Below are 23,218 nucleotides of genomic sequence, written 5' to 3' on the forward strand. Positions count from 1 at the left end.
ACACAGCGTTAGTTACATTTATCAATCTCTCTGAGGCAAGCAATACTGTAACATACTGTCATATATTTATCTCTGCATATTTCAGCTTTTCATCTTCAGCATTTGGAACTACAGCTGATAACAAATGATGGTTTACTCAAGCTGGCCAGTCGTCGCAACTGGGAGGGCTGAACAAATAACAGGTTTGCAGTCAGCCTAATTGTCATTTTGGTCCGTGTAATTATTGTTGTGGGCAAACACACACTCGCGAGCTGGCAAGTCTTTGAATTGCTGATCTGCTGTAGAGAGAAGTGGTAAACATTACCTGAGCCGGCATCCTCCCTAAAACTAGGAACTACCCATTCAGTATTTATTTCTTTGCACTATTTGTTTTGTTTACAATTTCCAGAAACACTTGACATCTATGCACACATTGTATGTTGTGTACCATTGTTGCTTTTTTATATATATTTATATATCCACCTACTTGTACGTATTTAATTGTTGTATGTTCATGTTATAACTATCTTCGTTCAGTATTGTTATTTTTAGCTGAATCTCTATTTCTATTTGTATTTGAACTGAACATTAACTGGGGTCAAATTCTCTCTATGTGTACACATACTGGGCTAATGACGCTGAAGAAAAAGTAATGATTTTATTGGCGTTGCAAATACTGTATATTATTTTGGAGACAAAGTATGTTTGAAATAGTCTGGGCCGTAAATTTAAACTTCTTTTAAAGGCTGTAACACCGACTGGTGGAGAATTTTATTGTCCCGTCTTAGTGTAAGTGCTATTTCTGAGGCTTTTACAATCTGCCAAGGATTGGAAATATACACCCTGTGCTTTGTTAAACTTCTTTTGGTGCCTCAGCTGTCTCAACAGCAACCAATATGAGAAGGTACAGGGAGGTCCTTATTCTTGAAAAACCCGGGCCAAAATCATTTCATTTCATTATTTACTGCCTTTCGAGAACGGCAGGTGCCTCAACATGTCTGCCAATAAAATAATGAGGTGAACTGAGTTTGTCTCTGGGTTTTAAGGCTTCCCTGCCCCCACTCTCCTGGTGGAAACACTAACACTCTATTGTAGTGGTCCGCTTTAATAAATATTCTTCTGCAAACACAAAAAGAATACAAAGCCAAGTACTAAATCAGTTTTACATGCTGTTAATCAAGGGAGCCTTGAGGGGCTTTTGAAGATGGAAAAAAATTGGACAAAACTCTCAGAACAATATTAAAAGCCTTTCTTTAGTTGGAAAAATATAACTGGTTTAAAGCTCTGACTGGTTACTCACATAGAGTACACTGGGTACTCTATGTGAGTGCCAGAAGAAAGTTTCTTAAATATATTGTTGTTGAATTATTATAATAGTTCAACTTGTAGCACCAGATGAGTGTTAAACTTTAACAGTCTGCATCCAGTGGGTGTCTTTTTGAACAACAGACTCAGTTATTCAACATTCCTTCCCTTAAAACTTCCACCAACTCAAGACAAGTCTGATTTGCATTAGAATATAAATTCCACGAAATGCCCTCTTACACCAGCAGGGTTTGTGTGTGCCTGCTGGTGAAACAGAACATGCTATAAGCACCTTAATAAACCCCCGTTCCATCAACAAGTGTGAGGCACCGGTGCAAGATTGTTAACATTGTAAGATCTCTGGCCTTTCATGCTTGGTGGAGTTACTTAGTGGCTTGAAGCGGTGAAGGAGGAGGAGGTGGGGTGGGGGGGGGTAAGCAATTAGTGTGTGAAATAGATATCCAGCTAGCCCCGCTCTGCCCCGAGTACAAAGTGTTAGTCTGTCAGCAGTACCTTGACAAGAGGAGAGTGCTCGCTGTTGTTTGTGCTTGCCTGGCGACCATCTTGTCTGATTATACGCTGCAGTGACTGGAAGGCTGCTCTGTACTCGCTGTGTCATTTCTCTCCGGTGACTCAGAGCTTTGAGTATTCTATAAAAGTCAATTCTGTGTTTTTTGGCACCTCCAGTTGTTGTTTTCCTTGTGGTTTTAGCATTAACACCTTGAGGAGCAGCGGCACCGCCGTATTTAACAACTTGAATCATCAATGCTTGGCACCAAAGAACTCAACAGCCGAGTGATTAGTCTTTGTGACATTTACAGTATTAGTGTTTATTATGGAAGTTGAAATGTACATTTTACTTCATCATGGCTTTTGTTTTCAAGCATGGTTTATACACATAGAGTCCAGATATTTGTGTTATTGTGGCCCTGAACATGATGTGTTGATGGAGATTATTGCATCAGAGGGGAAACAGTCATCATAAAATCTCATCTGTAAAATACAATTACATGATAAATAAATATTTGTTTATCTCAGTTTTATCAAATTGTGCCTGTGTCATAAGAACAATCATTTATAGTTGTGGCAGCAGTATATTTACAGTGTAGTTGAGAGGAATGTTAAATTCTTAATAATTCTACATCCAAAACAGTTAGCTATTTGTTTTAATATAAAACATTGTTAATAGACGTGTGTACAAAGAAGTGCAGCTTCATAAATAGCTCGAACTTATAACTTCAAGACGGGAAAGAAGCATAAATTCACCATTATTAAGAAATGAAACAAACAAAAAAAAGAAACTAAGCCTGGTACACCTTAGACGAGGTTGTGCTAAGGAGATAGTCTTTGCTTCTTCAGGGGGCAAAAATGTACACTTAAGAGTTGTGAAACCCGGCCGTCATGAACAGTGATGGACTGTAGTTGGTGCATACATAGCTCCCTGTTTTGTGTCTTGCATGTGTTATCATCATCATCTGAGTCACGGACGAAAGCATCCGTTTGCCTTTCAGAAACCAGCAGAAAAGAAAAAAATCTAATTCTCTGTTTTTGATTGTGGAAATACCTCAAAGTCGTAGTAAAAGTGCAAAAAACATTATTGTTGTTGATCAATCCGTTGACTACTAACGGATTCATCTTTCAGATTTCAGAAAATATGTCCAAGGTAACATCTTCACGTCTAAAGCCAAAAGATGTTCATACTCTCACATATGACAAAGGAAAGCAGCAAAATCTACATCTTTTAATAATTTAAATCAAAATAATAGCTGATTATTTTGTGTCAATCAGCTAATTGTTTCAGCTCCAGCTAAATGACCTTAATGCTTCATAAAAGATCTCCAGGCATTTATCTTTCAGAAAAACCGATGCTTTGGTCTGTGACTCAAATGTAATGATAACACATGACGGGCACAAGCATTAGACCGCAGGGTCAACTGGGTTGTTCAAACGTCTGTGTCCAGTGGGGGAGGGAAGTCGAGACATGGTGACAGGGAGTCTTGACTGTGTGTGGAGCTAATCCCAGTGTCTGAGTCTGTGTCTGTAACGTCTAGAGGGGACAGGCTGTGTTTGAGTTTCACTGTCTGTGAGACGCTGCACTGAATCTCACTTTTCAGAGGGACAGGTCTGGACTTCTCCTCTTCCCCCTCGTCCCCAATTTGCAGTGAGCTCAGCTGAGAAGCCAGCTGCCAGCACTCCTGATCTTTAGAGACCAGCGTAGTGCCATAGTGCTTCAGCTGCTTGTCTATTTCTGCAGCCTGGTTGTGAAGGGACACGCCAGTGAAGAGGCTGTGCTTCAGTTCATCCTGCAGCCTCTCGAGTTCAGCAGTGTAGACCGATTCCTCTGTCTCCAAGGGGATCCAGGAAGCAGCCGCGGCTCCTTCCTGCTCGCTGTCCTCATATTGGCTCAGAGGGAAGTTGGCCCTCCTCAGCTCAGCGTCAATATCCCGGGACAGCTGGAGGATGAGCTCCTGGTGCCTCTGAACCTGCAGCTCAAGCTGTTCGACTCCATCGCTGGTGTACAGGTACTCCTGCAGCTGCTCGTCACTGTGCGCCTCCAAACTCTGAAAACAAGCCTGAGCCAGTGAATTCTCAGACTCCGCTTCCTTCTGCGCTTGCAGCTCAAACCGCTCGATCTCCAAATCCAGCCCCCGCATGCTTTGGATCTGCTCCCGGATAGTGTGGTCCTGGTTGAGAATAAGCTGCACCATCCCGTCGATCTCGTCGGCACCCTGGGAGCTCTTGCTCTCCTTGTGAAGCTTTTCTAGCTTCCGGAAAGCTTTCTTCACCATTCGCTTTTGCCTCTCCGCCGGCAGAGACTGGGTGTACTGAGTGCGACCGTGCTCCCATCGCTTTGGCTTGGCGCCCTTGGACTTTCCACCCTTCTTGGTGGGCTGAGGCACAAAATCGCTGGTTTTGACTAGAATAAACTGGATGGAGGTTCTCTGGTCACCCCAGGCATACCAGAGTCTCAGGATTCTGGTGAGAGGAGGCAAGGCCCTCTCAAAGCCCTTCCACCGCTCAACGAGACAGAAGTCTTTGGGTTCCCCGTGCAGGAGCCGCTTGCTCTCTGGGATCGACTTGTGATCATCCAGCAACGCCTGTATCAGATCTGCACATGTTGTGTGCTTCGTTACTCCACAGACAACTTTCTCCTCGTTGCAGACAGTAACCTGAATCTCCTTTCCAACCACAGGCTCGGCATCTTTCGTCCTAGAAAAGAGACATAAACACAAGGCTTAATCTACAGGTTCTCACTTTGTTTCTCATTAAGTAACTTAAAAGTGATTAAAACCTTTTGTGCCACACAGTCTGACAGTGTTAACATCATAGAGCAGATTATACAGAACACTAAGTAAAATGTTCAAACCAAAGACTCCATGGTTTTAATCATTAATCATCATTTTATACACATTTTACCCAAATTCATAATTGTATATTTGGTTTGTAATTACAGGGCCACTGTGGTGCCGCTGCTTGTTAGGTTGTTAAAACAATGATGATGATCAACAAAAGATATCCACCACACAATTAAACAGTTTTGAATTTGCTTTTTAAAAAAATTCTTTGAGCAGTTTTCGTCACATTAGTGATGTGGCTCCACGAATGGCAAGGACATTCTGTACTGACATTAATGGTCCCCAAAGTGTAAGGCCTACTGACTTTGGTAATGCCCTGGCTTTACCTCCAGTCCCACCATGAGGTTGATATTTGTACCAAATTTCATGACAATCCATTCAACAGTTGTCAAGACATTTCACTCAGAAACACAGACATTCATGTTCCCCTTTGAATGAGCTGTAATAACTTTGTTAACCTTGTGACCTTTCATCTAGCGCCATCATCAGGTCCAAATTTCAAGTTGTCCAATACAGGTACTTTGGCTATGTGGTTACTTTGGTTGATCATTAAACTGACATTTCCATCAGCCTGAGCTGTACCTAGCATGCCAACAAGTTAAACGAAGACGGTGAACATGGCAAATGTTACACCTGCTAAACATCAGCATGTTAGCATAGTCACTGCAAGCATGTTAGCATGCTGACATTAGCATTTATCTGAAAGCACAACTGTACCTAGATATCTCACTGAGGCAGTCAGAGTGCACCACACACATGCTCTCCCACTCATGCCTTTCAAGTCCTTCCACTATTCTACGTAGACTATTTTTGTAATAGATCCTACTTTGATGGTTTTCCATTAGGTCAATGAGCAGAAAACTACATTCGCTCATTTTGTGCTCCCTGTCTTGATTCTATTAGACTGTTACTCATCGTCTTTCTCATCAGGGATGATCACTTAATGGTCCAGTTCTGAGCTATTTAACCCCAAGGCCCTCATTACCTTTTCATCTGGACCGTAAAACTTGCTCAAAAATTGACCTCTGATGGGCAGACGATATCCATTTTTTACATGCTTAATGGACCACCGGTAATATCAAGGTCATTAAATGATGTGCACCGGCAACGCAGACATCCACAACATTAACAAGTAATCAAATAAGTAGATAACATAGCCAGACATTTCAATTTGATTTCAAGATAAAGAATGATGTATCATGTTATCATTTATATGAAAGATAAAATGTTAGGAATATTCTGCAATTCATGTGATAAATTGGGTTAACTCTGATGTACTGTGGTAGACTGCCAAGTTTCTGTCAGCGAATTACTCAAAATAAGTTAAAGCCTACTCTGAAAGCAAAAATAAGCAACACATAACACTTCTCTAACTGTACAGACAGTTCAATCTCAACAAAACCTGAGAAAGATGATCCATATAATATCACAAGAGACAAAACCTGGAGCTCCTCCTCTAACACTGAACTGCAGACTGACTTTTGGGAATCGTAGGAATGTTGGCCTCTGGTTTTACAACCAAACAGGCAATACTTCATTAAACTGTTAACAGTAATAAATCAGAACATCGTGCTTGTAATCCTGGTTAATGTCAAGTTTCGCCTACAGTCCACCACTGCATTTCAGATAGCAAACTCTGACGACATCACTGAGGGATCTTAGCTGTAGCTCAGCAAGAGGCTTGTTCATGTTATCTGACATACGAGGACAGAAGCCACGAAGCCAAAATGGTGTTTAACTGCATACAATTTTTAAAGGATTTTTAATTTCCCATTAAGTATTTTGTTTCAGTTTGTATTTCATAAAGAGGATGAGCCTTATCTTCAGTATATTCACACACAAATGAAGCAAACTTTGTGATTAAAATCAAATACTGTCGGTGTTCAGCCTGGCTATCAAATGTTAGCTGTTGTTCTTCGCCTCGGTATGTAGTAACGGTTTCAGATCTGAACCTTGCATCATGTAGCTGCTGTCTTTATCTGTGGAGATAACCTTGGCTGACTGTAGCCGACATTAACCAACGATCGTCACCAGGGAGGGTGGACAAAAACACACATCCTGAAGATGATACAGATACTACTCGCCCGCACGCCGACACAAGCCAGTGAGATGTATTATGATTTATTCAAACAGGATAACTTAGATGCTGCATTATCTCACAGTTTGCTGATCTTACAGACTGATACCGCTGTGTTTTGGTTCCCACACGGCATGAAAACACACAACTGGAACATTGTGTAAACTGGCGGTGAATAAGGTCTCAGGAATGCGATACGTATGCAACAATGCGAGAGGCTGGTTAATGGTTATGGAGACCCTTGGAGACGAGCGGGGCAAAGCAAATACCTGAGCTATGCGCCGGCCAAACAAATCCAGCACGCCTCTGGCAATCAAAGACAACAACCACGCCGACTTTGACCTCAGAGTTTCCACCACCTACTCAGGAAGCCCCCAAACGCTACTGCTGCACAGGAGAGAAAGCATTGGGTGGACACAGTAAAAGACCACACCTGTGCAATATAATGCAATCAGACACAACAGCTGTACAACACATAACGTGTTTACAGAGAGAAGCAAAATCATAGTGGATCTATTAAAGTCTGACTTTTCTCCATATTTCTTTTGTGAAATACCACCTTCAGCACCACCTTGGCATGCAACATTTCAAGGCTGCGTTCACACACACACACAATAAAGGATCCGGAAACTTCTCTCACCACCTGAAAGCTGTGATGAGGGATCAAAAGTGGAAATGGCTTCGTTTTTAAGGTGTCACAAGCCAAAAAGTTTGGGAACCACTGTTGTAATGCACTGAAATATATGGATGGATGGATGAAAGAATAGAAGGGAAAGAAGAATGTGATCAGTGCACCGTAACTGTACTAAACCTTCCCACTAACACTGGCCTGAACATGCGACAAACGTGTCTATGGTCATATCTCAACATACAGGTGAATAAACACGCTGTTCAGACAATTGGGTATTTCAGAGAGGCTGACCCAAGCCCTCAGCTGTGCAGGAAAAGGGTACAGCAAGGCAGGGAAACACCTGTATTTGTCCTGGGCCACAATCACCAACGCTCAGACCACATCCTGCCACCACAGTTCAATGAACAGAGGGAGGAAGGGAAAAGATGGATTCCACAGCGGTCACTGTGGTCTGTTTTTAACTCCACTCTAATGTGAAGAAAGTGTTGACAAATCTATGACTGCAGCACCATTATCCATACTACAACAGTCAGTAATAAAACCTCTGATGTTCAGCAGTGTTAAAAATGAAGCTTATGTCCATGTAATCCAATGTAATGTAATAAATAATGAAATCTGTAAACATACAACAGAGACTGAGCTGCTTTAGAGACAGATACACTGTCGAATTAGCCTTCAATGGGATATAAATAAAGAATAAATATTAAATAGCATTAAAAAAGGAGATTTATTTATGTATTCATGACCATGACTTTCATGGTAGTCACCAGGTCAACCAGCTTACCAATATAACTACAGGCTAATTTGGGTAGGTAGAGAGGCAGCTCCCTAAATGCCAGTTTAGATTGAATTTTTGAGGTGGTTCCAAGAAGCTTCATAATATTGCTTCAGTCTTTACTGGTAACCAGGTAAACTAGCACCTGTGACGACCCTGATAGATTTCTGATTACTGACTTTTTGAAGCTTGGAGTTTTTCTGGAAAATGTAAGTTTAGGCCTTGTTGTACCTGTAGGACGAGATAACAGCTGACTGTGATAGGCTGAGACACATGTCAATCAAGAACCACAACCTGCAGGTTACTTTTTCTCTGAGCCTCAGCACCGGCCTCCTTGACAAATTAAAAAAAAAGATACTGGAATATTTTTCATTTTGAGCTGTTAAAAGTCAAATTAAGACTCCTTAAGACTACAACTGCATCACTGTAACCTCATGAAACAGTAAGGGGGGGGGGGGGTTGATTAATAAATTGATACCACCAGTCTGTTTGTCTCTGGGCGCATCATAACCCTGAACCCTCTCTAGTTAACTCGATGTCAGGACAAACACAAACACTGCACGCACCACTGGGCTGATTGCATCGTAGCTACTACGCTCGTAAGGGCTGTCACTTTGGGTGCCATTTGATATTCATAGCTTGGGATTAAGCTGCGGTTCCAGACACAACACATGAGGGTGCCCTCATAGACCACAGCTTTGCCATTAATGACAAAGCTGACACTGATATAGTGATGAACTCAAACCATCTGATTGGAAACGTGCCAATAGAATCAGGACGTATGATGGTGAATACAAATATTTAGATATAAAGTTCTTGTCACAGCGAGGATGAACGCTGAATAACACAGGACGGGTTAGACTTTTCAACATTTCACACTTGAGCGAGCCCAAGAAACCTGAGCGGACCCGCCTGACCTCAGTTTGAACTTAAAGGCTGAAAGACCCAGTGAGACGTCAGACATGTGGGATCAAACCGCATTTAAACTCTATGAATTTTCAAGTTCCTGCGTGGGACGATTACGTTACAGCTCCACCGTGGTGGCGTGGCTCTCTTCCTCTTTGTAACACTCATAATGACACCCTTGTAGACAGATTAACAATTCCCTCCGTGCCATAAATTTGCAAACTACAAGTTACGACAGAGGACTGCACGCTGGTGGTTCGTCAACACGTCATAACAAATGACAGAATTATAGCTCTCCATTGTCTCAGCGTGTTTTCTCAGATCAATAGTGATGTGATAAGATGATGCCGATATTTCCAACAGAAACAAAGCTGTGATGGCATATCAGCAAATATATCCTGTAGCCACTGCTGTCAACAGATTCTGATTTTCTTGCTTTTACAACAACAGTACTGAAATCCGCAGATTCCTGATGGGAACTCTATTAAAGAGTCGGTTCGCCTAAAGACATAAAACATATCTTTTCATTTACCTTTAGTGGTAACCATGCAGATCATTTTGGTTTTACTGCCAACATTTCTGCCGCCACCCCAAAACAACGAAAGCCATCTGGAATTTGTTTGTGGTTCTCACAGAAATGAAAACTTACATTTAGAAAAGCCTGAGAGTCCACTGCCGTGCTGGTGGCTCTGTGAGGCTGCACTGAGGACAAGTGGTGCTTTGAGCCGGATGCTAACGTCAGCATGCTCACAATGACAATGCTAATAAGCTGAAGTTTACCCTTAGTTTACGTTAGCATGCCTAAATGAGCTAATGAGCACTAAACACAGAGTACAGCTGAGGCTGATGAAGACTATAAAGACTATAGAAGCAACATCTCTCTCTGGAAACAGGGTCTTTGTTACTCTGGATGATCCAGACCTCACTGGGAGCCTTCACTGAACTACTTTCTACTGAAGAAATAACAATGCACACCACCAAAGCTAAGTGAGAAAATGATGTTCTTTTGAAATTTGAGTGAACCGAAACCCTTTTAAAATCAATCGAAGGAAATCTGTCTGCTGTGGGACCGGACGCATCACATCACAGACACGTGACCTTTGCATTGTTATTATTATCGTCCCATATAGCAAATGTCAATAACATCAGGTAATGATGAAAACATTGCCGTAGCATTTTCTGTGCTAATTAAAGCAGCTCGGTTTTCAGGCTGCCCACCATACAGATCTGAGTTTAAGAGCGTATGAAACCACAGAAGGCCAACATACAAGTATGAAGTACATACATGTTGCTTTCTGGGTTGTATTACAGAAGAAAGATGCACAGACTCGGGGTGCTGGACAGGGGAAGCTTCCTCTCGCTCTTATCTGAAAGAGGATGAGGGATCGGCGAGGAAATAACATCACTTTTCTATCTGGATGTGTTGATCTCCGGGACGACTCCCGCTCTGATAGGCATCTGTGAGCAGAGACACAACACGCCCCTTCCCCTCTCTTCCCTTCCTCTGTCAAACCACCCACCCTTATTTTTCTTCCCCCCAGCAGGTCTGTGAATCACCAAATAAGCTTTTGCTCAGTGAAAATAAATGACTTATTCTCTTTCAACACAACAGATTCAGTTCTTTTGTGCGCTGCTGCCTGCTAATTGGTGCTAAAAAAACAATTTCAGCTGCTAATTGATCCTGTGCACAATGCTGTCATGCTGCAATTGTGGCTAAGAGCGTGATTAAGTGGAAGTGGTCACTACATTGCTTTGGTCGCATATGTCACTGACTGGCAACCGTTAAAGTTCAAACCCTTTGAGGCCTGAATGTGCTGTATCACCAGTTTGACGCACAGGACTCCCTGATGACGCACTGCGATCCTTTGATGGTAAAGAGCAATAAAGCAAATGTTGTCAACTGTAATCATCACCACATTTTAGTTTTAGTCTAAAAAGTTTTGATGTTTCAACTGACTGCAACTCCACATTATCTTCAACATGAAGGCTCAATGTCTCAGCGTCGGTCTCTGAAATCAAGCGTTTGACATATCTACACATCTAAACACTCGAGGTAATTATAGGTGCCGCAGTGGTAATTACTACACAATATGAAAATAAAAGATATCCACTGGAGACAGCCTCAGTCAGACTGTTTGAAGTGAGCAAAGATAATTAATCTCAGCTCTGTGTGTGATGTGAAAATACATCCATCCTGCTGCTGGTGCCACTGTCAAAGAGTTTTCAACAGTAATTTAGTATAAAAGGCTCGATTTCTGAATTTAATCCAAACACTTTCCGCAAAGTTTGGTGGTAAACAAGAGTATTTAATAAGTAAAGCTAATGAAAATAGTTCTTTAGCCACAATTAAAACCCTCCTGATCCTGGTCTTGGCAACATGAATCCTGTCTGCACCCTGCAAGGGATTGGATCATGACCTAGATACTCTAAAAGAGAAACTCTGTTTACCAACTCTGCACAACAAAAGCCTGCAGTCAACAATCCAAATAGCATTTCGGCACCAATAACGAAGGACATCTTGTGGCTCAGAAAATCTAATTTTCCCACCTTTTCAAAGCTCAGGCTGGATCCCAGCTGCAGCAAGAGGCACATCAAAAGGCCGAGCTCGCCACTCAAGGAAATTGCTGAAGCAAGTTACACAAGTGTTGACGACAGGACCTCGCTCAACCTGGAGAGTGTTTTTTTTTTGACTCCGGTGTCCCAGATGAGACGTGTATTAATAATAACATCTTTGCAGTAATTACAGAGCACAAGAAGGTGAAAGCTCTTATACGTTGATGTGCGGTGCAGTGTACTTTGACAGGAATGAAAGAGCCACTATCGAAGGGCAAATTGTGCTCAAACTTTCCATAACGGGGAATAATAACTCGCACCAACAGGCAAGAAAATACTTTGTGCACCAGTTTCATTTTGTGAGTGTCACATTATGTGGCCAAAAAAAAGTGTTAAAGGTTACTCCCCCCTCCTCCTCCAGATGCACACACACACACACACACACACACACACACACAATACTGCCTTGAATATTGACAGATGTTCCTCTGCATCAATAATATTCCCACATATTACCTCTATAATGGCAACACACTTTACAAGCTTTAGGGTTTTCTCATGCTGGCTGATGTTGGTTTAAAACAACAATGGAAGTGTGCTAGATGGTTATTAATAATCCTGATAAAAACAAACATAAAATCCTAAATATTCCTTTATGAAGCTTCTGTTGTGTCCCTGTGGTTCTTAATGGTATTTAACGGTGCCTTTATGTTACTCTAAGGTATATTTTAATGTCCCACGGTATGTTGCTATAAATTCTCTTACTTATTTACTTTAATATTACTGGCCAATACAAAACTGCATTAATAATTTAGCCTACTTTGCCTCTTGTGCAGCTCACCCAACAATGCCATGCGCACTGCGTCGTGCGTAATTCTCTCTCCGCAACAGTTCGCCACACGGAGCTTTCAGAGACCCGAAGTCGAAAAAACAACAAAACACACTCAACAGAATTCCGATGAAGAAATCTCACTCATCAAATTACCTGTTTTTCAGTCGCGCTTTCAGGAAGTTTTTCCCAAACGGAGCCATGACTCAGGATTAAGGATTAAGACCAGCGATCCGAAATTCGTTAAAGTCCCAGCATGGCAGGACGCCGGACACTTTGTGGAGTGTTTGAGAAAAGTTTAGGGGTGTCCCGACGGCAACTCTGTCCGCCCCATCCGAAAAGCGGAGGGAGGTGTTTCCCAGACTACGCTGAGATTTGTTGGTGGAACTCTGCCCCCCTCCACCTGCAGGAGCAACCTGAGAAACTACAGAGAAGGAAATGCTGGCGGTAATTCAAACAAAGTTCGTGTTCAGTGACAAACATTAGGGATTAAAAAGCAACATAAAGTCACATTAAACTGACTTTTAAGTGGAAAATTCATATGAGAATATGAGATTATGATGCAAGAAAGAGCAGAAATCCGGAATATTACTAGCCCACAGTATGTGGAAGTAATGTAATTTAATAAGTACCATATGCACAAATATCATAAAAAAACATATTACAGAATATAGGTAACATTGGTCATTACATACAGTAAACACATTCAGCTCATTAGGGTCCAGTGAGCTGCAGCAGGACATGCAGAAGAAAGCTGAACCTCTTGGGGTTTGCTAACTGGCTCTCCCTGCTGGATTCAAATGACAAAGATGAAATTCAGACATGAGAGGAATGCAGCCTGTTTTAACTCCAGTCTGAATGTTTTTCATGCCTTGAATATCTTTTGCAGAACACGTATGTTTTGAAGTTGTTCCAAGTGGGATGTTTGCTCTGTATTAAAAGGATATGAGTCTCTGCAGGGACCAATTAGTGTGGACAAGTGAAACTAAGGCTGATTTACGATGTATTGACACAACTATATTTACTTTGTGGCTTGAAATCAAAGTGGATTTTATGTGATAGAAGTGTTTTACATCAGAAATATCCAGCCACCTTTTTATATTTACGATTCAAGGCTTCCAAGGTTCGGATGCCAGATTACTTTTGTTTCGTGTTGAATGAACAACAGTTGGACGTGTTTGCAATTAGAACAATTAAATGCTGAAATGCAGCGGTCCATTAGTTAATTATGTATGGCCCTACAAAGCCAAAAAGCGGTCATTTTATAAACAGTGAAATGAGGAAATGACTAAATTATATCCTGGCAAAGTTTACTGCTGGAAGGAGTGTTGTTAATGTATAATTTCAGAACATTCATGTGATTCAGTTTTTGTTGATATGAAGACCAAAACCATCACAATAGCACCTGAAGCTGGAAACCGACAGCAGAATATGTGGGAAGTCTCTGACATTGTGTGTAGGCGTTGCAAAATCTTCATCCCTTGTTTGTTTTATGTTTCACTGTGAACGCACATCAGATATCTTTCTGTTCCAGTGTGGAAATATTCAAAATTCAGAAAATCATATAAGAGGAGAGGACCTAAAATTGATCTTTGTGGGACTCCGCGGTAAAGTACTAAACCTTTAAAATGGAACAATGAAGATTGTTTTCCTAACTGCTGTTTCCAAAGTCAAGAACATAGAAGAGGTGTTTCAAAGTGCTCCGACTTTGTGACAACTGAGCATCTCAGACAATATGATTCAAAATCCCAGAATAAGTACCAAGTGGACCTTGTGGTGAGGTTTCTCAAGTCTCATGCTTTATAAAAGAAACAGTATTTAAGAGTGTCAATAATATATTAAGTCTATGTCAAGGAGGATTTTAATAAAGAAAAAATTGTTAGATTAACATAGACAGTGCATCATTTCTAATGTACTGAGAAGCTTTAGTATCGATTCACTTCTACTTTCCAGATGTTAAATCTGTCTATTTATGAGCCACGTCTTCAGCAGACACAGAGTCTAGACAATCACCTGTTGGTTTGAAAGGAGACATCATTTGCTAAAATAGATGTGTTGGAGCACAGCTTCTCCCAAGAGTGACACAAAGAGTGAATCTTTGTCATACACCCCCCCCCACCCTCCCACCCTCCCACACTACCCCTGCATCCAGTCTCGGGGAGACAGAGGCAAAACAAACCTCAGACTGTGTGCATTCATGAGCTGAAATAACCAAACCTTGACGCAAAAACCTCTCGCCTTGTGATGCCAAAGTGGCGTCTGATGAAACAATGACGAAGTGACAGGAGGGAAGACAGTATGACGGGAGGGATGGGTGGATGGATGGATGAAGGGGGACTGTGTCAGTGGGTGGGAGGGTGGGGGTGGAGATGAGGAGGAGGGGGGGGGGGACTGATCCTCTGACATCACATTGGCTCTTATAAACTGAGGGAATGGAGCCCACTGCACTTCACAACCAACCAGAAAACTGCAAGGAAGGGAAAGCGTGTTTGGAGCTGGAAGAGAAGAAGAGGAACAAGAAGAAGAAGAAGAAGAAGAAGAAGAAGAGGAAGCAGCAGCATCGCCTACAAATTCCCTCTCCAGCCTCTTTAGCTGTCTGACCCTTAACCTTATGGACTAGATTCCTCCTCAGGTGAATTCTTCGGTGTGGGATCCTTTTTTTTTTGGTTTTGTTTTTGTGTGTTTTCTCATCAAGATGCAGGCACAGCTGGCGTGTATGCTTCTCCTCTGTCTCACGTGTGGTGGACTTTGCACAGGTAAGCACCGGGGCTCTTTCAACAGGCTTTGCATTTATGCATCGTGTTATGATTTCAGGATTTATCATCAAGAAAACAGGGAAAAAGCCATGATGCTCAAACAAAGTCCGGCCATTTGCCTCTCACATATCTTAGCGAGAGGCAAATGCAACAGGTGCATCATGTTGGTGATGTTTTATTGACAAACCGAATGTTATAAATCATAGAAATATTTCTCATTTTACAATAAGAATTAGCACTTCGAAGCTTCTTATTTCTTTTTTCATGTATTTTTCCTGAGTTTGGGTTTCCGGATTAAATGCTGAAATACCCCGACTACCAAAATGATCTATTTCTCAGGTAGTTATTCAACATTTCCTGGTCCCATAATTTAATAAAATGTTGTAGATCTTCAGGAGGCTAATGACTTTGAAGTTAATTTATTCAAGTAAAAATATATATTTCAGACTTTTAAGACTTTTCTTTTATTTTCTACACATACGTATTGACACACACTCCTTTTCCTCAATGATCCAATGTAATAACGCCTCATTTAAATGTTTTAGAACCAAGCTGAACTCACAAAAAATACAAAAAAAAGGAGCCTCTAAATAAACCACAGCAGAGTAATCCATATTATTTATTTATTCTACACTGAACTGAGTCTAAATCTGCGGGGAATTAGAGTTCAAAGTCACTTTTGGTCCAGTGAGCCAATGAGCAGTCGATCTGTAAGATGTTTGAATCAGGATCTGTCTCATTTGAATCCTTCTTTGTTTATCTTTTTTTTAAATTTTTTTTTATTAAATCAATAACAGATATTGGAAAAGCTTTATTGGGAAATGGGAGTTCTGTAAATCAAAAGTCTGTCACCTGTAAAATAGTTAAAGGAGTCTACGAACACATAAGAGTGTGGGCTGAGTTTTGGCTCAGCTTACAGTCAGATGTAAAGCTTCACTACACTCACAAACAAGATATACTAGAGAAATTAGAGAAATTGATAAAGAGCATTCTATACTTCCATATCTAATTGACATTTATGATGCAGCAATCACTGAGCGTTCATTCAACTCTTGATTAGATTTGGTTGAAGGTTATAATCCTGTTTCTCCTCTAACTGCCAGACGTCGACCAGGATCAGCGAGCGCTAGAAGAGGAGCTACTCAGCAGCCTCTTCACTTCTAAGGTACGGGGTTCCTCTTTGTTTCACCTGTGACATCAGAGACTGAGTGTCCCCCCCCCCCCCACTTTACCTGGTCAGTTGGTGACCCTTCACATCCCTCCAGCTGACCCAACGCGCAGGCTGCCCAGGTGTTCTTTCATGAAATCTGAAGATCCATGCTTCAGTCACAGCCTCACCTTTTGGTTGTGTTCATGCTGAGCGGGAGATAAATCATTTACTATAGGACTATTTTAACACAATTCAAATGTGCAGCGCAAAATAAATACAATCAACACACGTCCCCCTTTTGAGATGAAAAGCAAATAAGAGCTGAGGGAAGTTACTCTGGTGATTTTGAACACATTCATCGGGTGGTGTGAGCTCAAGGCGAGGAGGGCAGAGCCTAATGGGATTCAGATGGACCTGACAGCATCATAACGACACATCTTCCACCTCTCTCTCTCGCTCTCTGATAGATAACCGTGGTGCTCGTGCAGAGACGTGACAGTGACAAATCAGCCATGTGATTCAGAGCTGCTGATGCTCGGAAGGTTGCTCACGGGTGATGATTGTAATAATAACTTGCCAGATGACTGATAGAGTGCTCAAGAAGAGTTCAGTATTGTACAAGATACTTTTTTTTCTTTTAAGGCTACAACTAATTTGATTGACCTGCTTGTTACCTGATTAGACGCAGGAGGTATATATTCATCTCTGGCTCTTATTTCTCCATCGAACATGATCGCATTATTCCGCAGCCTGGTTTCATCTGTTAGTCTGGCCGATTTGACATTAACCCTTGCTCTCCCCGTCATTAGCTGCTCACAGCGTTGGAATGTAGATGGAGCTTTTGCAGTCATTTTAAGTTGCTCGTTGTGAAGACGCTGCGGAAATGTTCTGATATGCCACGTAATAAAATTGTTAAACAGTGCAGAACATACACTAAAGTATGACTCTGGAGTTTTGGCTGTAGCAGCTTAATGTTGGCGGTTCAGTTACTAAGCCAGTCACTGACAGGAAATTCAATCGTCACAGAGACGAGGCTGATTTGTTAATATCAGGGGGCCCACTGGGGATGGTTAGAATACTGGACCCCTGCATTAACTCATTCATCCCACCCCTCAAACGCATTGATTCACTAGTAAGATCCTGATGAAGCTACAAAAGAAACAATCCTTCATGTGACCTTTCAGCACAATTAAAACTCCCACTCACTTAATTTAAAACCAAATGAACTACTGAAATCCTGGATGCATGAGTGATATATAAATGCCAGTAGCTGCTTATGTTTGGTCCCTGGTCTGTTGTTCTTCTGACGTCTCTACAGCTTTCATTACATGCCCCCCCCCCCCTCCGCCAGACAAAAGGAACTTTTTCTCGTATTTGTCGTCGCTCCTGTCTTTACAACATCAGAGGAGACTGTATTCCTCTGCTGCTCACAAACGATGTGAGCAAAGTGAGTCTCGGAGACCTTGTGGCCATTTACAATAACTTTAGAAGCGACAATTTCCCCTCACCCTCTGAATCTCTCCATCATCCTCACTGACACCCAGAGGTCTTTTGCGGCAATGTGTGTAAGCTCGCCGGCCCACGCACTGGGGGGGCCTTGGGGCCCTCCGCCATCTTAAAGTACTCAAACACAACAAACTGCAGCTAGATGAGGTTGGATGTGACTGAAGTATCTCTCTGGGCGTCTGGTGCTTAAGAATGTTTAAGAAACAGCACACATGCTGTTTTTCTTAACATGTGGCAGTCTGCATCAGTGTGTAAGCCTCAAATGCAGCGTCCTCGGTGCCTCTTAAAGAGAATTGCTAAAGCTTTTACCGCTTCAACTGTAAAAACACAGCGAATAAAATTGTTGTTGAGTGTGGAAAACCTCCAAAACAGCATTTAAGACAACAGCACTTCAGGGAAACAAATGAAATGCATTGTGGTGGATTAGCTCATTAAGGCGGGCTGATCCACTGCATCTGTTCATAAAGTATAAGCTATGAAAGGACGAAAATTCAAATCATTACTCTTGAAATATAAAAGATACAAAACAAAAATCTAAATAAATACAATATTTTGAGGGTAGCAAATACTACATGGCTACATAGTGAAAGAAGTCTCAATGAAAATTTGTCTGAAATACTCACAATCTGTACATATGGGGGTGAACTAAATTTTGCAGTACAATAATACCACAAACTACAAAATCCTTATTCCTCAGTAGCTTCTTCAGTATAATTTCTATCACAGTCGCAACCAAACATGAGCATAATAATAAGCTACACATATGTACCAGTTATAGCAGGGATACTGGATTGCATTGCATTCAGTTGTATATTGAAAAAATGCAATAAATAGAAACATAGACAATAAATTCAAAATGTTCCTTGTGGTCTAAATATCAGTGTGTTTTCATCCTCTGGGGTTTCTCTCCCTCTGGGCTCAACGCAGTTTTCACTTCACCTCAGTTCACAACGTTAATTGAAACGTTCATTAAATCATCTCTTCACATCTGGGATCTAATTTATTGGCAAGTTTTGAATTTGGAAAAATAATTATTACCTGAATTCAATTTGAAACATAATAACTATGAAACAAGCTAACCCCCTCCACCCCCCCCCCCCCCGCCTCCTTGCTTTGCAGATGAAGCAGAATAAGCAGAGTGCCCCCTACTGGCGTGTGTCGCTGGCCAACCTGTGCAGAATGGTGAGCAGCCTGCGGCAGGAGGCGTGGAGCGGCGAGGAGGAGGAGGAGGAGGGCGAGCTGAGGGGCCACCAGCTGCTGGAGGAGCTGTACAACCTGCAACACATCTGCCGGGCGCTGCAGAGCCGGGAGGAGAGGGTGAGACGCACAAACACACGCAGACAGACAGACAGACAGACAGACAGACAGCGGTGCAAGACGTAGTCATCCACTTGTAAGATGTGTGTATTATTGTGTGTTTACGCTGTCAGTAGTTCTTTAGATTTGTTTTCCTGCCTGTCGCTATACAAAGATCTTCAACACCACAATGGAAAATTAGCTGTGTTTTGGTCGACTTTATTCTCTCATCCTTGACAGTGTGTGGTGTGTGTTTATGTGAGACATGTATACTTGCATTTGTATGTATTACCTTTCAAATAAGAGCCGACTACTACTAGCAAAATGCAGTAAAATGTAGTCAAGTATCATAAGTTAAAAGTACTCGTTGGTGATTTCCTTCAGAGGTTTAAATTGTTGTGTTTATTTGGAGATAAAACGTTTTTCATCTTTGATCAATCATTTCCCTCCATGCTCTCAGGTTAGTTGACTGATTACATGCTGCTCTATCAATTAAGTTAAAACAAGGCTATACTTTATAGCGCCTGAAGGTTTTTTTTTATAGTTCTCTTTTTATCCAACAGCAGCAACATTTCATGAGCACATCTCTGCACAGATATAAAAGAAAAAAGTAAAAAACATTTCCCTTTGAAATCATTTTAGAAGGAGATGAGTTTCTGGTTGAAATGTGATGGAGAATAAACTGTAGAGCAGCTAAATACCAGTACCACTGAGTTGTAGTTTTGGTAATTATTTATGCTAAAAAACAAAACAAAAATAAGCCAGTAAAGCCATGCTGACTGACATGAAATGCTAAATGTGCACATACATACAGGCTTACTCTAAATCACATCCCACGAACACAGAGCCCATCCTTCCTCTCTCACAGCAAACACACCTCATTAATGCCCCCTCCCTCTCTCTCTCTCCCCCCTCTCTTTCACTCTCAGCTCCTTACAGCCTTTCGCTCTTTTTCTTAATCTTAACACAACGACTGCAGATTAGCACCTGTTTTGCTACGCATGGCAGCACAGAGCACAAGCACGTGTTTAATCACAGCTACACCGGCGTAGCCGCCCATTATCCTGCCACTCGACAACAAAACATGTGTTTTGCCTGCCATTTCCTCCCCGCCGCCTGACACTCACTCGTCTCTCTCTGCCCCCAACAGCTACTCCACGACTCTCTAGAATATTTAGAGGAGAACAGTGACACTCCACTGAAACGAAAATCACCCTACATCCTGAAGAGACAAGCGGCGCACACCACCAAGTCCCGGAGGCCGTACATCTTAAAACGAAGTACATTTTACTGACAACCATCCCAGAGGCCGAGGTGACGTTTTAGGGGACCAGACCGTATACTTTCTGTGAAGACGTGATTGTGTTTTTTTCTCTCTTCTTGTAGCTGCAATGTTTTTTCTTTTCCCGTCGACGTTTTTATCCAGTCAGACCCTTCGATTGTATGTCCAGCATTGAGGCCTGCCTGTATTCTGCTCTTTTCAAGTATAGGTCCTGAAAATAAAATCCTGAGCATCAAGCAAATTGTGTATCTCTGAGAAACTATATTTATTTACTCTATTTCTTCACTGCACACTAAGTCTATTTTGTTTCAGGACATTATTAAAGGATTCATGATACAAAACTAGTGTGATGTGACTATCTTTTCTTTCATGAAACTGCTTCTGTGAGCTGGACCGCCTCTCACCCTCTTCATGCTTACTATAGGGCTGCATCACGGGGTCAATCCCACATACACCGTCCGCCTACCAGGAAGATTCTCTAGGGCCCCAAATGTATATTAATCCGCTGCCAAAAATAGTCCCCAACAGATGCACTATTTACTCCTGTTTGAGTATCGTTTGCTAAAAACAACAACGACCAGAAGTTTTAGAAAATTGCTGCTATTTTTAAAAAATGTGAGTCATTTGTAAAGATTTAGGTCTTCAGTAAAAACTATAGGGCTTGGAGCCGAACGTCACAGACAGCGTACAGAAGCGAGAGAGTATTGAGATGGACTTAACACATTGTTGGTTTTCGGCTTGAAATTGAATTTGCTGACAATAAGAGAAATATAAAATAACATCAGCGTTATTCTTTAAAATATAGATTCTAAATTGAAATGATCAAATCTGAATTATTGTAATTTTCCTGCCAAATCTGTAAAATAAGGCAACAAAAAAAAAAGGCCAGTGGATGCTGCCAGTCTGATGATCCTTGATGTTGAAATTCATCACATGGCAACTTATATCTGCACAGCACACATTGGGTCAGCGTGTGCTCTTACTGGTATATGCTGTGTTGAACATTTCATAAAAGGCACCAAGGCTCTTCGACTTCAGCAGATAAAACGGCGGCGAATGAGAGTCTTGGCCTTAATAAATGGCAGTTTCATCTCCAAATCAAAGTGCTTTAGTTTCCTCCTTTGAAACTCTGCTCTTAACCCTGACAGTCAAAGTTGAAGATGAAGTGCAGCACGCAGAGAAACACGGCTTTGACCGGCCTCATTCTGTTTCTCCAGAGAGGGTTAGCTGCAGGTAAAACACGAATACTCCGTCCCAGCAGCAACTCTGCTACATGTGTAGTTTTGCTCGACAAATTCACGCTGGCACCTGCCCTGTTTACCCTGTTAGCCACTGAGCAAGGTGAAGTTAAAAAAGCATTTCCCTCAGTAGACACTTGACTGTGTTTAATTAAAACAATAGATCCTTTTCGATTGTGTCTGTGTGTGCAGCCCACTCATCTAACAAGCTGATTGGTGCCATAGGATTCGTCTTTTGTTCTACCTATAAAGCTACAGTTACACTTGTCAAGATGTGTTCAGTGATAAATCAGCTGGCACAAAAACTGGATTTCACTCATGCTGCCATCAGCCAATGAGCCTCACAGTGGCAGGTTTAAATATCAGATCTCTGTGATGTACAGTATTTGTTAAGGTGGTAACAAAATGCTGAATCCAAATACTTATATTAGGTATTGCATACAAAATCTTAAATACCGTAATCATCTTTTAGTGTATGCACAGAGGCCCTTAAAAATGAAATTGGGGTCCCTTGAATCAAAGATGGATGCCTCAGGTTTTCCTCATTTTGTCAGATTCAGGTATACTTTAAAGCACCTTAAACATGATGCAAGAGCAGACGCTTTGCTTTGTGCTTTTAAAGCTCAAAGTCAGTCGTATTACCGACTAAAGTTACTATTATACATTCATCTCAAAGGGCCAGTGCACCCAATACATTTTCTCAGTGGTACTGAGCCATGCTGATAATGTGGGTCTTACTGGAGCACTGAGGTTTTACATCTCCAGAAACAATGTTCCAGTAATAATCCACAGACCTCGCTATGATCCGACTTCAGTGGGACTATTTCTTCAGTATAAAGGTTACAATGGAAACTTCAATTTTCAATTCTTTGAGAGCCAAAAGAAAATTACATTCACCTCCATTGTCCTACTGTGACAGAGACAGAAACAGCAGCAGGTGAAACTTCATCTAACAGCAGATACCTCTGGATTTGAGGTGAATGAACCCTTTAATATGAAAGGTTTAAGGGGCTTTCTTGGTGCTGTCCAAATGAATCAATTCTATTGTTGAATATGACGAAGAACATTACCTTTAGTGGTTGAGTGGAAGAAAGTGTGTAATTCAGGCACGCAATAAGCAATATTCAGGTCAACGAGTGTTGACACACATGAATGAAATCTCATTTAATCCAGTTTTCACAGACTGATTGCAAACTCAAAAGACACTGATGGATAAAATGATCTGCAGCCATCACTGTTCTAGCTTTGTATCCACTCCAGGAAGATAAGCGGATGAGGGGCTGCGGTTTCAGCTTTCTCAACATTTACTGCCTTTGAGTCAGACGCTTGTAACTACAGTAAACGCTCCAGTGAGCTTCAGTTTAACTTGTATGTGTCAAATTGTTCATGTGTAGCAGGAAAAGGGCAAACTTTGCATAAATAAAGGTAAAAAAAAAAACACAAAAAACACACCACCACAGGCAGCCTCCATTATTATTCCTCTCATATCAGTGACCACCAGCAGTGTATGTTTCCATCACAGGCAGCGGATGGCAGTGTTGTTTAACTATGGCCTGATTTACAGCGTGAATGAGTGCAA

The 23,218-nt window shown here is 41.6% G+C and overlaps 2 protein-coding genes across 2 annotated transcripts; one reads left to right on the forward strand and one right to left on the reverse strand.

The window, feature by feature from the left end:
* Nucleotides 1–2,087: 2,087 nt before the first annotated feature.
* Nucleotides 2,088–12,680, reverse strand: rassf9 (Ras association domain family member 9). The gene is made up of 2 exons (XM_070907673.1): nt 12,568–12,680; nt 2,088–4,494 (listed from the first exon to the last, which is right to left on the reverse strand). The coding sequence occupies exons 1-2, from the start codon at nt 12,612–12,614 to the stop codon at nt 3,228–3,230; spliced, it is 1,314 nt and encodes a 437-aa protein (XP_070763774.1). The 5' UTR covers nt 12,615–12,680; the 3' UTR covers nt 2,088–3,227.
* A 2,420-nt stretch (nt 12,681–15,100) lies between these two features.
* nts (neurotensin) lies at nt 15,101–20,413 on the forward strand. The gene is made up of 4 exons (XM_070908126.1): nt 15,101–15,167; nt 16,271–16,332; nt 18,943–19,140; nt 20,270–20,413. Exons 1-4 carry the CDS (start codon nt 15,107–15,109, stop codon nt 20,411–20,413), a joined length of 465 nt encoding a protein of 154 aa, XP_070764227.1. The 5' UTR covers nt 15,101–15,106.
* The last annotated feature ends 2,805 nt before the right edge of the window (nt 20,414–23,218 follow it).

The sequence above is a fragment of the Enoplosus armatus genome, chromosome 6 (genome assembly GCF_043641665.1).
Source record: "Enoplosus armatus isolate fEnoArm2 chromosome 6, fEnoArm2.hap1, whole genome shotgun sequence".
Taxonomy (NCBI): domain Eukaryota; kingdom Metazoa; phylum Chordata; class Actinopteri; order Centrarchiformes; family Enoplosidae; genus Enoplosus; species Enoplosus armatus.